General features: G+C 48.0%; 1 protein-coding gene across 7 annotated transcripts in view; it reads right to left on the reverse strand.

Moving 5' to 3' along the window:
• The window catches only part of NPLOC4 (NPL4 homolog, ubiquitin recognition factor), an 86832-nt gene that overhangs the window by 66939 nt on the left and 3381 nt on the right, over window positions 1-16512 (reverse strand). For 6 of the 7 annotated variants that reach the window (XM_028836929.2, XM_015120587.3, XM_077973281.1 and 3 more), the window contains exons 2-3: window positions 12912-12992; window positions 2929-3041 (exon numbers count right to left, since the gene is read on the reverse strand). In XM_028836929.2, coding sequence (XP_028692762.1) covers window positions 2929-3041; window positions 12912-12992 — 194 coding nt within the window. Of the gene's footprint in view, window positions 1-2928; window positions 3042-12911; window positions 12993-16060; window positions 16177-16512 lie in introns of all 7 variants that reach the window. The other variant, XM_077973284.1, reaches the window with a different exon arrangement.

The raw sequence follows: 16512 nt of genomic DNA on the forward strand, positions 1-16512 counted from the left end.
AAAAGAAAGAAAGAAAAGAAAAAAGACAAAGGCAGGGGGCCAGGCGTGGTGGCTCACGTCTGTAATGCCAACACTTTGGGAGGCTGAGGCAGGTGAATCGCTTGAGGTCAAGAGATTGAGACCAGCCTGGCCAACATGGTGAATTCCCGTCTCTACTAAAAATACAAAAATTACCTGGGTATGGTGGTGGGCACCTGTAGTCCCAGCTACTCAGGAGGCTGAGGCAGGAGAATCGCTCAAACCGGGGAGACAGAGGCTGCAGTGAGCTGAGATCGCACCACTGCACTCCAGCCTGAGCAAGATTGAGACTCTGTCTCAAAAAAAAAAAAAAAAAAAAAAAAGGTAGGTGTACAGCACCCCATGGTCCTGCTGAGGGAATGGCCTGTCAGGCCTCTGTAAACCACTGTGGATCGGCAGGAAATCCAGGACACAGAGGGTAACGCTGAAGTGTCTTGTGAACATGAAATCAGCAAGACCTCAGAGTGGGAAACCCTACAGGTCAAGGAACCAAGTTCCTCAACAGATAAATTTTAAGAAAAGGAAAGAGACAGAAGGTGAACCTGAAGATTACAAGATGTAAGACATACAAATTTCCTTAGAAAGCAAGACTAGGCCAGGTGTGGTGGCTCAAGCCTGTAATCCCAGCACTTTGCGAGGCCGAGACGGGCGGATCATGAGGTCAGGAGATCGAGACCATCCTGGCTAACACAGTGAAACCCCGTCTCTACTAAAAATACAAAAAACTAGCCGGGCAAGGTGGCGGGCGCCTGTAGTCCCAGCTACTCAGGAGGCTGAGGCAGGAGAATGGCGTAAACCTGGGAGGTGGAGCTTGCAGTGAGCTGAGATCCGGCCACTGCACTCCAACCTGGGCGACAGAGCGAGACTCCGTCTCAAAAAAAAAAAAAAAAAAAAGAAAGCAAGACTAACTGGCAGTGTCTAGGGACAGATACTCAAGTAATGAAAGAATAAAGAGCTGGGCACTGGGGCTCACACCTGTAATCCTAGCACTTTGGAAGGCCAAGGCAGGCAGATCACGAGGTCAGGAGTTTGAGACCAGCTTGGCCAACACAGTGAAACCCCATCTCTATATAAGTAGTCCCAGCTACTTGGGAGGCTGAGGCAGGAGAAATGCTTGAACCCAGGAGGCGGAGGTTGCAGTGAGCTGGGATCACGCCATTGCACTCCAGCCTGGGCGACAGAGCGAGACTCCATCTCAAAAAAAAAAAAAGAAAGAAAAAAAGAACAGCAGACACCGTTAGGGAAATTTCCGGGGTGGCTGCCAATGCCTTATCCCCGGACCTGCTTGGTGCTTGCAATGGTGACACATAAGGTTCACCCATCAAGGCATACACTGTTCTCTGAGGTGTTCAGTACGCATTTTGTTTAATAATTAAAAAGGGGAGAGAGAAAAAAAGGCCAAGCAACAGGAGAGAAGGAAGGAGGGCAAGAGCAGCGGGACACAAGCATGGTCATGAGCTGAGAGTTCCTCTGGCTGGGACAGAGGGTGTGCATTCACATTCTCTTTACTTTTAGATACGGTTACGTGTTCCAGATTCAAACTTAAAAAAAAAATTACCAGCCAGATTTGATTTAAAAATGAAAAATGTGCCTGTAATCCCAGCTACTCAGGAGGCTGAGGCAGGAGTATCACTTGAGCCCAGAAGGTCGAGGCTGTAGTGAGTTATGATCGCACCACCGCACTCCAGCCTGGGTGACAGGGCGAGATTCTGTCTCAAGAAAAGGAAAAGGAAAAGGAAGGAAGGAAGGAAGGATTATCAAGATGCAAAACCCTTCAAGAAAGAAAGAAAAGAGAAGAGAAGAGAAGAGAAGAGAAGAGAAGAGAAGACAAGACAAGACAAGACAAGACAAGACAAGAGAAGACAAGAGAAGAGAAGAGAAGAGAAGAGAAGAGAAAAAAGAATTATCAAGATGCAAAACCCTTCATAAGCTCAAAGGAAGGGTCACTCTGGAAATGAACAATAACAAGAGGTTCTGTTTCACCTCATCACAGGGGTAGGCAAACAGTAGGTGCCAAATAAATCTTTGTTAAGAACAAATAAATGCTACGATTGCATATTGTGTCCCTAGATATATTAATCTGTGAATCTAAAAGTGACCAAAGTGCAAAACCAGCCTATCATTCTGGCTGGTAAACAGACCCACAGCCAACTGCCAGCAGGTCCCAGGCCCACCACTGAGCCAGTGGCCATAGCACATGCAACCTGCAGCGTCGAGAGGAAAACTGACCACTCGCTCCCTAATGACTGAACTGATCTAAGGGATATGTGAGCAAGTGCCCAAACAGTTTCGATGGGAGCCAGCACACGTGTTCTGTAAAGGGCCAGTCAATACTTTCAGCTTTGCAGGCCTCACGGTCTACCACAACTACTCAACTCTGCCCTTGTAACATGAAAACTGGCACCAACAACACGACCTGGCTGTGTTCCAGTAACACTTTACAAAACCAGGCAGCAGCCAGGCTGTGATAAGAGGTCTCTGAGTCCTGACGGTCCTGAATGACCAACTCTATGGAGTGGCATGGGCCACTGCACTGCCGGCACTCCTACCCAAGCCAGCAGGGCTAACGTGATTTCCCTGCACACAGCTGCATTCAAGGTATTTCACTCCAGACAAGCAGCTGAGTATGCAGCTCACTCCACGCCATACATGGACAGAGACAATAACTTTCTCCTCCGTGACACAAACTCCAGAATTCTGCAAAGTCAATTAAATCTGCTCAATAGCAACGGCAGATTCAGGATAATTACTGAATCCCTGGCAAGCAACACAGTCACGTGTATTCTGGTCAGTTGATAAGACCATAATGAGTGGTGTGAAGAGGAAAGAGGATAAAACTGGGCAACCTCAGACAGATCATGGGGACCTCATTTCTCCCCATACCCTGCTTCCTCCTCAGAGGACACTTACTTGATTTTTAGCAAGTTGAGGGATTTGTTGGAGGAGGCTGTTATCTCTCCGGTCTTGTTTCTATTGATGTAAACTGAGAAGCCATTATTTTGGAAGCCAAACTCCTTTGCAACCTAAAACAAGGCCAAAAGAACAGAAATTTAATAAAATGCTAAATATCACTACACATACCATACACACATCAGACATTACTAGAAGAGTATTCACAAATTTGGAAGGTGCTCATCATTTACCAAATTCCTCTTGCTATTCTGCTCTGATAAAGAAATTTGTACTGCTCACAAAGGTGTCTATTAAAACGAATAAAGTGGCCAAAAAAGCAACAGTCTTGTCATTAAAATGAATAAAGTGGCCAAAAAAGCAACAGTCTTGTCAAAGATGAAACTTTATAACACATTTAAGACTTTGAAGCAAACAAGAGTTAGGGCTATCTTTGTTTTGTTTTCAGAGTCTCGCTCTGTTGCCCAGGCTGGAGTGCAGTGGCGTGATCGTGGCTTACTGCACCTTCACCTCCTGGGTTCCCGTGATTCTCCTGCCTCAGCCTCCCAAGTAGCTGGGATTACAGGCGCCTGCCACCATGCCCGGCTGATTTTTGTATTTTTAGTAGAGACAGGGTTTCGCCATGTTGGCCAGGGTGGTCTCAAACTCCTGACCTCAGGTGATCCACCCGCCTCAGCCTCCCAAAGTGCTGGGATTACAGGCATGAGCCACCATGCCCGGCCAATGGCTATGTTTGAAAAGTTCAATTTCTACTTTTGAAATCAATTGTAAAAACCCAATTCCAGGCCAGGCGCGGTGATTCATGCCTGTAATCCCAGCACTTTGGGAGGATGAGATGAGAGGATCATCTGAGGTTAGGAGTTCGAGACCAGCCTGACCAACATGGTAAATCCCCATCTTTACTGAAACTACAAAATTAGCTGGGCGTGGTGGCACATGCCTGTAATCCCAGCTACTTGGGAGGCTGAAGCAGGAGAATCACTTGAAGCTGGGAGGTAGAGGTTGCAGGGAGCTGAGATCGCGCTATTCCACTCCAGCTTGGGCAACAAGAACAAAACTCAAGCTGGGTGTGGAGGCTCACGCCTGTAATCTCAGCACTATGGGAGGCCAAGGCGGGAAGATCGCGAGGCCAGGAGTTTGAGACAAGCCCGGTCAACATAGTGAAACCGTCTCTACCAAAAATACAAAAATTAGCCAGGCATGCTGGCACACACCTGTAATCCCAGCTACCCGGGAGGTTGAGGTAGAACTGCTTGAACCCGGAAGGTGGAGGCTGTAGTGAGCCAAGATCATGCCACTCCACTTCAGCCTGGGCGACAGAGCAAGACTTTGTTTCAAAAAAAAAAAAAGGGCCGGGCACGGTGGCTCACGCCTGAAATCCTAGCACTTTGGGAGGCCGAGGCGGGCGGATCACGAGGTCAGGCGATCGAGACCATCCTGGCTAACACGGTGAAACCCCGTCTCTACTAAAAATACAAAAAAAAAAAAAAAAAAAAAAAAATTAGCCAGGCATGGTGGCGGGCGCCTGTGGTCCCAGCTACTCGGGAGGCTGAGGCAGAAGAATGGGGTGAACCCAGGAGGCGGAGCTTAAAGTGAGCCGAGATCGCACCACTGCACTCCAGCCTGGGCGACAGAGTCAGACTCCGCCTCAAAAAAAGCAAAACTCTGTCTCAAAAAAAAAAATACTCAGCCGGGTGTGGTGGCTCAAGCCTGTAATCCCAGCACTCTGGGAGGCCAAGATGGGCGGATCACGAGGTCAGGAGATCGAGACCATCCTGGCTAACACGGTGAAACCCCATCTCTACTAAAAAATATGAAAAACTAGCCGAGGCCGGGCGCAGTGGCTCAAGCCTGTAATTCCAGCACTTTGAGAGGCCGAGACGGGTGGATCATGAGGTCAGGAGATCCAGACCATCCTGGCTAACCCGGTGAAACCCCGTCTCTACTAAAAAATAAATAAATAAATAAATAAATAAAAATCTAGCCGAGCGAGGTGGCGGGCACCTGTAGTCCCAGCTACTCGGGAGGCTGAGGCAGGAGAATGGCATAAACCCGGGACACGGAGCTTGTAGTGAGCCAAGATCGCGCCACTGTACTCCAGCCTGGGCGACAGAGCGAGACTCCGTCTCAAAAAAAAAAACAAAAAAACTTCAATTCTAATTCTGAAACCTAACACAGAATGATGCCACTAGTTCAATCATAAAATGTCCACTGTGCAGGGCTCTTTGCTAGATACTGGGAATATTCACTCATTCCTTCAACAAACATTAAGCAGTTCTATGTGCTTATGTCCATTCTGGGTGTTCAGACCACAAAAATGAACTAGAAAAGACACGGTTTCTGGCCAGGCGTGGGGGCTCTTATTTGTAATCCCAGCACTTCAGGAGGCCGAGGTGAGCGGATCACCTGAAGTCAGGAATTCAAGACCAGCCTGACCAACATGGTGAAACCCCATTTCTCCTAAAAATACAAAAATTAGGCTGGATGCGGTGGCTCACGCCTGTAATCCCAACACTTTGGGAGGCCGAGACGGGTGGATCACAAGGTCAGGAGATCGAGACCATCCTGGCCAACATGGTGAAACCCCATCTCAACTAAAAATACAAAAAATTAGCCGGGCATTGTGGCAGGCACCTGTAGTCCCAGCTACTTGGGAGGCTGAGGCAGGAGAACGGTGTGAACCCAGGAGGCGGAGCTTGCAGTGAGCCAAGATCACACCACTGCACTCCAGCCTGAGTGACAGAGTGAGACTCCATCTCAAAAAAAAAAAAAAAAAAATTTGGCCAGGTGCAGTGACTCACGTCTGTAATCCCAGCACTTTCAGAGGCCGAGGCAGGCGGATCATGAGGTCAGGAGATCAAGACCAGCCTGGCCAACTTGAGGAAACCCTGTCTCTACTAAAAGACAAAAATTAGCTGGGCGTGGTGGTAGGCACCTGTTATCCCAGCTATTCGGGAGGCTGAGGCAAGAGAATCGCTTGAAACCGGAAAGCAGAGGTTGCAGTGAGCCAAGATCGCGCCATTGCATTCCAGACTGGGCGACGAGAGTGAAACTCCGTATCAGAAAAAAAAAAAAAAAAAAAAAAAAAAATTAGCCCAGCATAGTGGTGCACGCCTACCTATAGTCCCAGCTAGTCGGTGGGCTGAGACAGGAGAATCACTTGAACCTGAGAAGCGGAGCTGCAGTGAGCCGAGATCCATGCCATTGCACTCCAGTCTGGGCAACAGAACAAGACTCCGTCTCAAAAAAAGAAAAAAAAAAAAAAAGGTTCCTGCGGTCAAGCAGTTTACCATCAAATAGGGGAGACAAAGTCAACAAAGGTCGAAATAAGCACTATGACAGAAAAGGAAAAGAAACCTCAAATGGGAGGCTAAAGGTCTCTCTGAAGAGGTTCAACTGAGCATGGCCCACTTAGCGGCGGGTAAGCCTGCCACACGCGAGCTGGGAGAAAAGGCTGCAGGGAGCAGGAGCAAGCACAAAGACCAGGAGGCAGGAAGGGCGTTGGAAACACGGAGGCCAGAGCCCAATAAACAATAAGGAAGATGGAAAGGGATGAGGCTGGTGAGGCAGACAGGGCGGTGGGAAGCCACACAGTCTAAAGGCAGGGGGAATCATCATCCACAAAATCTCTGTTTCTCAACACCACACTGAACAGGAAGCTAGAGTTCCAATCCTAGAGACAAGAGAGACGGGCTGAGACAGGGGATGAGATGGGACAGGATGGTGGGGATGAAGGCAAGAGCACACCTTCCAGCAGTGGTCATCGCCAGGCCCTGCTGACAAATAAGACCAGGGGCAGGAATGCAATGAGAAAGGAAGGAGGTCAGAGTAAAGCTGAGAATTCCAGATTGAGAAACTATGTGGAAGTAACACCTGTGAGGGAACTATGAAAGGAAAGGCTAAAAAAGGTAGAAGACTAGAGGGAAAATCAGGACCTCCATTTGACACTGAGATTGGAGGTGACAACCAGACACACTCCAGTGAAGCCATCCAGCAGGCAGGTATGCATCTGTGTCTGAGTCCAGGCAAGGGGCCAGAGCTAGAGCTCTACACTGAGGGGTCATCAGAGTAGACATACCCAAATGAAAGGAACGTGAATCTCGGTAGAGAAACAAATCATATAAGAACAATCAAATGGAAATTCTAGAACTGAAAAACACAAAAACAAAAATAAAAAATTCACTGAATGGGCTTATCAGCAGAAGGGAGAGGGCAGAAGACATAGGTGAATAGCTTGTGGTCCCAGCAACTCGGGAGAATGAGGTGGGAGCACTGCTTGAGCCCAGAAATTCAAGGCTACAATGAGATATGATCACACCACTGCACTCCAGCTTGAGCGACAGAGTGAGAATCCAACCAACTCTAAAGAGAAAAACAGAAATGAATCAATAAAAATAACAGGTATACAATCTGAAGGCAGAGATTTGGAAGAAAACAAAAAAAAAAAACAAAAAAACAGAGCCTTAGGAACCCATGGTACAGCATCAAATGCTCCTCACTAGAAAACATGAGGGTCGGGCGCAAAGGCTCAAGCCTGTAATCCCAGCACTTTGGGAGGCCGAGTTGGGCAGACTACCTGAGGTCAGGAGTTCGAGACTAGCCTGGCCAACATGGTGAAACCCCACCTCTACTAAATATACAAAGATTAGCCAGGCGTGGTGGCGCACCCATGTAATCCCAGCTACTCAGGAGGCTGAGAGAGAAGAATCACTTGAACCTTGGAGGCAGAGGTTGCAGTGAGCAGAGATCATGCCACTGTACTCCAGCCTGAGCGACAGAGTGAGACTTCATCTCAAAAAAAAAAAAAAAAAAATGGGCAAGCACGGTGGCTCACACCTGTAATCCCAGCACTTTGGGAGACCGAGGCAGGCGGATCACAAGGTCAGGAGACCGAAACCATCCTGGCAAATGCCGTGAAATCCCATCTCTACTAAAAATACAAAAAAATCAGCCAGGCATGGTGGTGGGTGCCTGTAGTACCAGCTACTCAGGAGGCTGATGCAGGAGAATGGCATGAACCTGGGAGGCGGAGCTTGCAGTGAGCAGAGATCACGCCACTGAACTCCAGCCTGGGCGACAGAGTGAGACTCCGTCTCACTGAAAAAAAAAAACAGGCCAGGCGCAGTGGCTCGCGCCTGTAATCCTAGCACTTTGGAAGGCCACTTTGGGAGACCAAGACGGGTGAATCACGAGGTCAGGAGATCAAGACCATCCTGGCTAACAAGGTGAAACCCCGAATCTACTAAAACTAAAAAAAATTAGCCAGGCGTGGTGGCAGGCACCAGTAGTCCCAGGTACTCGGGAGGCTGAGGGAGGAGAATGGCCTGAACCTGGGAGGTGGAGTTCGCAGTGAGTCGAGACCGCGCCACTGCACTCCACCCTGGGTGACAGTGCAAGACTCTGTCTCAAAAAAAAAAAGACAGAAAAGAACGAAGATAGAACAGAAAAATTTAAAGAGTGGCCAAAACCCCAAAATTTAATGAAAAACATCAAATAACAAATCCAGGAAGTTCAGCAAACTCTCTCAAGTTAGGATACAGACAAAGAACACCACTGCGAGGCACACCAGAGTCACACTGCTGAAAGCCAGAGATAAACGAAGATAAGAAGATGGTGGAATAACAGCTTCAAATGCTTAACAGGACCAGGCACCACAGCTCCCGCCTAGAATCCCAGCACTCTGGGAGGCAGGGCGGGGAGGATCACTTGATCAAGGACAGCCTAGACAACGTGGTGAAACCCCTATCTCTACCAAAAAATTAAGCAATCAGCTGGGAGGCTGAGGTGGGAGGATCGCTTGAGCCCGAGAACTCAAGGCTGCAGTGAGCTGTGACTGTGCCAGTACACTCCAACCTAGGCAAAAAAAAAGGACCGAGCAAGGTGGATCACACCTGTAATCCCAGCACTCTGGGAGGCTGAGGCGGGCAGATCACCTGAGGTCAGGAGTTCAAGACCAGACTGGCCAACATAGTGAAACCCCATCTCTACTAAAAATACAAAAATTAGTTGGACATAGTGGCAGGAGCCTGTAGTCCCAGCTACTGGGGAGGCTGGGGCAAGAGAATCACTTGAACATGGGAGGCGGAGGTTGCAGTGAGGCAAGATTATGCCACTGCACTCCAGCTTGGGCGATACAATGAGACTTTGTCTCAAAAAAAAGGCCAGGCGCGGTGGCTCACGCCTGTAATCCCAACACTTTGGGAGGTCGAGGGAGGCAGACCACGAGGTCAGGAGATCAAGACCATCCTGGCTAACACGGTGAAACCCCATCTCTACTAAAAATACAAAAAATCAGCCAGGCGTGGTGGCAGGCGCCTGTAGTCCCAGCTACTCGGGAGGCTGAGGCAAGAGAATGGCGTGAACCTGGGAGGTAGAGCTTGCAGTCAGCCGAGATCACACTACTGTACTCCAGCCTGGGTGACAGAGCAAGACTCTGTCTCCAAAAAAAAAAAAAAAAAAAAATTAGTGCATGGTGGGGAACAAAAAAGAAATGTCAACTTAGAAATCTGTTTCGAGGCCGGGCACAGTGGCTCACGCCTGTAATCCCACCACTTTGGGAGGCCGAGGCGGGTGGATCACCTGAGGTGAGGAGTTCGAGACCAGCCTGACCAACATGGTGAAACTCGGTCTCTATTAAAGACAAAATTAGCCGGACTTGGTGGCACATGCCTGTAATCCTAGCTACTCGGGAGGCTGAGGCAGGAGAATCGCTTGAACCCAGGAGACAGAATATGCAATGAGCCAAGATCACACCATTGCACTCCAGCCTGGGCAACAAGAGCGAAACTCCGTCTCAAAAAATAAAACAAAAATTAGCTGGGCATGGTGGTGCGCGCCTGGAATCCCAGCCACTTGGGAGGCTGAGGCAGGACAATCACTGGAACCTAGGAGGCAGAGGTTGCACTGAGCCGCGATCACGCCACTGCACTCCAATCTGGGCGACAGAAAAAGACTCCATCTCAAAAAAAGAAAGAACTTCGTATTGAATGAAAATATCTGGCCAGGCGCGGTGGCTCAAGCCTGTAATCCCAACACTTTGGGAGGGCAAGGCAGGCGGATCACGAGGTCAGGAGATCGAGACCATCCTGGCTAACACAGTGAAACCCCGTCTCTACTAAAAAATACAAAAAGGCCGGGCGCGGTGGCTCAAGCCTGTAATCCCAGCACTTTGGGAGGCCGAGGCGGGCGGATCACGAGGTCAGGAGATCGAGACCATCCTGGCTAACACGGTGAAACCCCGTCTCTACTAAAAATACAAAAAATTAGCCGGGCGCGGTGGCGGGCGCCTGTAGTCCCAGCTACTCGGGAGGCTGAGGCAGGAGAATGGCGTGAACCCGGGAGGCGGAGCTTGCAGTGAGCTGAGATCCGGCCACTGCACTCCAGCCTGGGTGACAGAGCAAGACTCCGTCTCAAAAAAAAAAAAAAAAAAATACAAAAAAACGGGCCGGGCGCGGTGGCTCACGCCTGTAATCCCAGCGCTTTGGGAGGCCGAGGCGGGCGGATCATAAGGTCAGGAGATCAAGACCACGGTGAAACCCCATCTCTACTAAAAATACAAAAAATTAGCCAGGCGCGGTTGTGGGCGCCTGTAGTCCCAGCTACTCGGGAGGCTGAGGCAGGAGAATGGCGTGAACCCAGGAGGCGGAGCTTGCAGTGAGCCGAGATCGCGCCACTGCACTCCAGCCTGGGCGACAGAGCGAGACTCCGTCTCAAAAAAACAAAAAAAAAAACAAAAAAAACAAAAAAACTAGCCAGGCGAGGTGGCAGGCGCCTGTAGTCCCAGCTACTCGGGAGGCTGAGGCAGGAGAATGGTGTAAACCCGGGAGGCGGAGCTTGCAGTGAGCTGAGATCCGGCCACCGCACTCCAGCCTGGGCGACAGAGCGAGACTCCGTCTCAAAAAAAAAAAAAGAAAAAGAAAATATCCTGCCAGCACTTTGGGAGGCCGAGGCGGGTGGATCACAAGGTCAGATCGAGACCATCCTGGCTAACACAGTGAAACTCCGTCTCTACTAACAATACAAAAAATTAGCCGGAAGTGGTGGCAGGCGCCTGCAGTCCCAGCTACTCAGGAGGCTGAGGCAGGAGAATGGCGTGAACCTGGCAGGCGGAGCTTGCATTAGCCGAGATAGCGCCACTGCACTCCAGCCTGGGCGACAGAGCAAGACTCCCTCTCAAAAAAAAAAAAAAAAGAATAAAAAGAAAATACCCTTCATGGCCGGGCGCGGTGGCTCACGCCAAAGCAGGTGGATCACAAGGTCAAGAGTTCAACCAACCTGATGAAGATGGTGAAACCCCGTTTCTACTAAAAACATAAAAAATTAGTGGGGTGTGGTGGCGGGCACCTATAATCGCAGCTACTCAGGAGGCTGAGGCAGAGAATTGCTTGAACCTAGGAGGCGGAGGTTGCAGTGAGCCGAGATCGTGCCACTACTCCAGCCTGGGAACAGAGCGAGATGCCATCTCAAAAAAAAGAAAATATCCTTCATATAAACACGGGGTAAAACTAAAACATTTTCAGGTCAAAAAAAACCCAAGGGTCTGTGACCAACAAACCTACCTGCAACAAAGGCTAAAGGATTTTTTTTTTGAGATGGAGTCTCACTCTGTCACCCAGGCTGGAATGCAGTGGCTCACTGGGCTCACTGTAAGCCCCGCCTCCCAGGTTCACGCCATTCTCCTGCCTCAGCCTCCCAAGTAGCTGGGACTACAGGCGCCCACCACCACGCCTGGCTGATTTTTTGTATGTTTAGTAGAGATGGGGTTTCACCATGTTAGCCAGGATGGTCTTGAGCTCCTGATCTCGTGATCCACCCTCCTCGGCCCCCCAAAGTTCTGGGATTACAGGCACGAACCACCACGCCCGGCCTGGATGTTTTTCAGTCTGAAGAGAAATAACACCAGACAGAAATAGTCTGAGGAAATCCATGGGAAAAGTAAATAAGGAAGAAACGGTGAAGATAAGCTAAGAAGTACATAATATGCAACTATCATAGTAAATGAAATATTTTGTGATTGGTTAAAAAAAGAAAAACTGTCATGGGAATCCTGGACACAACGCAGGTCAGGAGACCAGGGAAGAGCCAGGGATGATTCTTTGAATCAACTGTAGTCATATCTACAATTCATACTCAATTAATACTTTTTTTCTTTTTTTTTTTTTTGAGACAGAGTCTCGCTTTGTTGCCCAGGCTGGAGTGCAGTGGTGTGATGTCCGCTCACTGCAAGCTCTGCCTCCCGGGTTCCCACCATTCTCCTGCCTCAGCCTCCAGAGTAGCTGGGACTATCGGTGCCCGCCACCACGCCCGGCTAATTTTTTGTATTTTTAGTAGAGATGGGGTTTCACCATGTTAGCCAGGATGGTCTCGATCTCCTGACCTCATGATCCACCTGTTTTGGTCTCCCAAAGTGCTGTGATTACAGGCATGAGCCACCGTGCCCAGCCACTCTTGTGAAATACGTTTTTTTTTTTTTTTTTTGAGATGGAGTCTCACTCTGTTGCCCAGGCTGGAGTGCAGTGACCTGATCTCGGCTCACTGCAACCTCTGCCTTCCAAGTTCAAGCAATTATCTTGCCTCTGCTTCCCAAGTAACTGGGATTACAGGCACCTGTAACCACGCCCAGCTAATTTTTGTATTTTTAGTAGAGATGGGGTTTCACCATCTTGGTCAGGCTGGTCTTAAACTCCTGACCTCATGATCCACCCACCTCAGCCTCCCAAAGTGCTGGGATTACAGGTGTGAGCCACTGTGACCAGCCGTGAAATACTTTTACACTTACCTTTGGGCTCTTGTTTCTATAATTTTGAGCAGTTATCAGCTGTGACAAACATCTCATCCAACCCAACTATTACAGAGAAAAGCAATGCAAGAGGCAATTTGGGAATAGGGAAAATAAGAAAATGAGGAAAAGAGAAAAGGTATCGATGGGAGTAACAGCAGAGGATGAAAAAGATCCTGAGGGTCAACACCCAGGCCACAGATACCTTTTTCAAAAATGTTGCTGCTGTTTCTCTCTTTGTTGCTGTGATCCGCTTCACTCCATCCGGGGACTGGACACGAATTATCTGTTGCAAACAAAACATGATGGTTACTGCACAGCCTAGTGAGCTCCTGATCTACTACCATGGCTTCCATCTGTGGTCTTTTAACATCTGGGTCACTGAAACCTAAAGCCAAACGTCACTCTTCACCTTTCAATACCCAGCTCAATCCTTCTAGAAGATGGTGCCGCGGGGCGAGATTCACCCGCATATGGGGAGGTATTTTAAGAGCACTGTCCTCTCCACTCTTAGTTTCACTCAGAAAACAACTTTAATTCCTAATCACTATTTATAGAGTATATGTAAAACACTTTTCGTCTCTTCAAACTTAAACGGAAAAAACCCACCATGAACCATGAATGAATGGTGTTCTTTAAAAAAGATGTCTTTGGGGGGGAAAAAAACAAAAGATGTTACTTTGTTCCAGGATCTATATACAAACATTAGAGTCCTACAATTTAAAAGAATCACAGGAAATTTTCTAATTGTTACTTTTTTTTACTTTTTTGAGACAGGGTCTTGCTGTCACCCAGACTGGAGTGCAGTGGCAAAATCACAGCTTACTGCAGCCTTGACCTCCAAGATTCAAGTGATCCTCTGACCTCAGCCTCCCAAGAGCTGGGACCACAGGCTTGCACCACCACACCAGGTTAATTTTTTTTTTGTAGTGATGGAGTGTCACCATATTGCCCAGGCTGGTCTCGAGCTCCTGGGCTCAAGTGATCCTGCCCCTGTGCTGGGATTACGGGTGTGAGCCACCACGCCCAGCTATTACTTTCCTAAAAAAGATTTTTAAATGGCCAGGCGCGGTGGCTGACATCTGTAATCGTAGCACTCTGGGAGGCCAAGGCGGTGGATAACTTGAGCTCAGAAGTTCAAGACCAGTGGGCAACATGGGGAAACCCCATCTCTACTAAAAATACAAAAGTCAGCCAGGCATGGTGGCAAATGCCTATGGTCTCAGCTACTTGGGGAGCTGAGGCACGAGGATCACTTGAACCAGGGAGGCTGAGGCTACATTGAGCCCAGATGGTGCCACTGCACTCCAGCATTGGTGACAAAGTGAGACCCTGTCTCAAAAAAAGAGATTAGGCCAGGCGCAACAGCTCACGTCTGTAATCTCAGCACTTTGGGAGGCCGAGGCGGGCAGATCACCTGAGGTCAGGAGTTCGAGACTAGCCAACATGGTGAAACCCCATCTCTACTAAAAATACAAAAATTAGCTGGGCATGGTGGCAGGCACCTGTAATCCTAGCTACTTGGGAGGCTGAGGCAGGAGAATTGCTTAAACCCAGGAGGCGGAGGTTGCAGTGAACCAAGATCATGCCATAGCATGATGCGCAGCAAGACTTCGTCTCAAAAAAAAATTTTAACTTAAATTTAAATTTAAAAAAGAGATTAAAATTAAAATCAATAAAGGTCTTTAATGGTAAAATTTAGTAGGGTTTTGAAAAAATATTTTCAGCTGGGCACAGTGGCTCATGCCTATAATCCCAGCACTTCAGGAGGCCAAGGCAGGAGGATTTCTTTAGCCCAGGAGTTCAAGATCAGCCTGGCCAATACAGCAAGACCCCACCCTAATGTAGTAACGTGTGTGTACGTGTGTGCACATGTGTATATTAAAGTGTGTGCGTATATATACATATATATATATTTTTTTTTTTTTTTCCCCCATGGCAAGCCTAAAAAAGTTGGCAGATCTGGAAGACTACTGGACAAAGGGCATTACTTTCTAAGACGACTTGATTTTTATGCTGATGAAAGCCATTGTGAAGGTGAGTTATCATGCCTAGCCGACAGCACAGGTCCCTGCTTTAGACAGGGAGGATGAAATGGCATGTTCTGCAGCAAACAAAGACCTGCTCCAACCACCTGCGGTACAGGAAGGAAGGCAGACAGGAACATGCCCATAATTGTCTCAGCTTCTGTTAGCAAAGACTGACGGTGCATTCTATAGTTTATCTCTCTCATTTCCTGCATTAACGTCTCTTGTATTTAGCTCATTTTTTTTTCTCCGAGACGAACTTTCAATCTTGTGGCCCAGGCTAGAGTGCAATGGCGCGATCTTGGCTCACTGCAATCTCTGCCTCTTGAGTTCAAGTGATTCTCCTGCCTCAGCCTCCTGAGTAGCTGGAATCACAGGTGCCCACCACCACACCCAGATAATTTTTTTTTTTTGAGACAGAGTCTTTTTCCGTCGCCCAGGCTGGAGTGCAGTGGTGCAATCTCGGCTCACTGCAACCTCCACCTCCCAGGTTCAGGCGATTCTCCTGTCTCAGCCTCCTGAGTAGCTGGGATTACAGACATGAGCCACCACACCCAGCTAATTTTTGTATTTTTAGTAGAGACGGGGTTTCAACATGTTAGTCAATCTGGTCTTAAACTTCTACCTCAGGTGATCACCTGCCTCAGCCTCCCAAAGTGCTGGGATTACAGGCATGAGCCACCAAGCCTGGCCTAGTGGATTTTTTGTAGTGAAACATTTCAATTCCCTTGTTTCCTTTTTTTTCTTCTTCTTCAGATGGACTCTCGCTCTTGTCACCCAGGATGGAGTGCAATAGTATGATCTTGGCTCACTGCCACCTCCACCTCCCGAGTTCAAGCGATTCTCCTGTCTCAGCCTCCTGAGTAACTGGGATTACAGGTGCCCGCCACCACGCCTGGCTAATTTTTAGTATTTTTAGTAGAGACAGAGTTTTACCATGTTGGCCAGGCTGGTCTCGAACTCCTGACCTCAAGTGATCCACCCGCCTCAGCCTCCCAAAGTGCTGGGATTATAGGCATGCGCCACAGCACCCGGCCTCCCTTATTTCCTTTTTTATAAATTCTGTAACTATTTTCTGTGAGGTTACCATGGGTGTTAAACATCCTCTTCAACCACTATGCAGATGAAAAGTGTCACAAGCCATTGTCTAAAAAATATTTCCCCTGAGTACAGGACAAAACACCATAAAGGCTTAGAGTCTACTGGAATGTGTCCACTTTTATTAAAGTAAGCCTAATCTAGATTTTCCTGAAATAGGGTAACCCTGTCCTGCATTTTCCCATAACTTTCACTTGGCAGAAAAGGCTCCACCCGACATGTTCTCAACTTTTAAGATTTTGTTTTCAGGCTGGGCACGGTGACTCAGGCCTGTAATCCCAGCACTCTGGGAGGCTGCGGTAGACGGATCACTTGAGCTCAGGAGACCAGTCTGGGCAACTCCATCTGTATTTAAAAAAAAAAAAAAAAAAGATTTTGTTTTGAAAAATCTCTGAATATCCCAATTGTTAAGAGAATATAAAAAGATATAACTAGAATTACAATTCTTTTTACTTCTAACGTCTACTATACTTCATTCTAGATTCAATACCCAAGAATAACTTTTTCACAATACATAGCATTACGTAAATACTTCCACTTATTTGTTTCTAAAATCTGTCTCCCAACATTTAGCTATCTTAAAAAGGAAAGTTCTGTTCTAAAGAAGGGGATAGTGCGAATGTTCCTTCAAATGATGACTATAGAACAAGAGCATGTCACCGCCACTCTTTACAGAACTAA

Source organism: Macaca mulatta, chromosome 16 (genome assembly GCF_049350105.2).
Source record: "Macaca mulatta isolate MMU2019108-1 chromosome 16, T2T-MMU8v2.0, whole genome shotgun sequence".
Lineage (NCBI taxonomy): Eukaryota > Metazoa > Chordata > Mammalia > Primates > Cercopithecidae > Macaca > Macaca mulatta.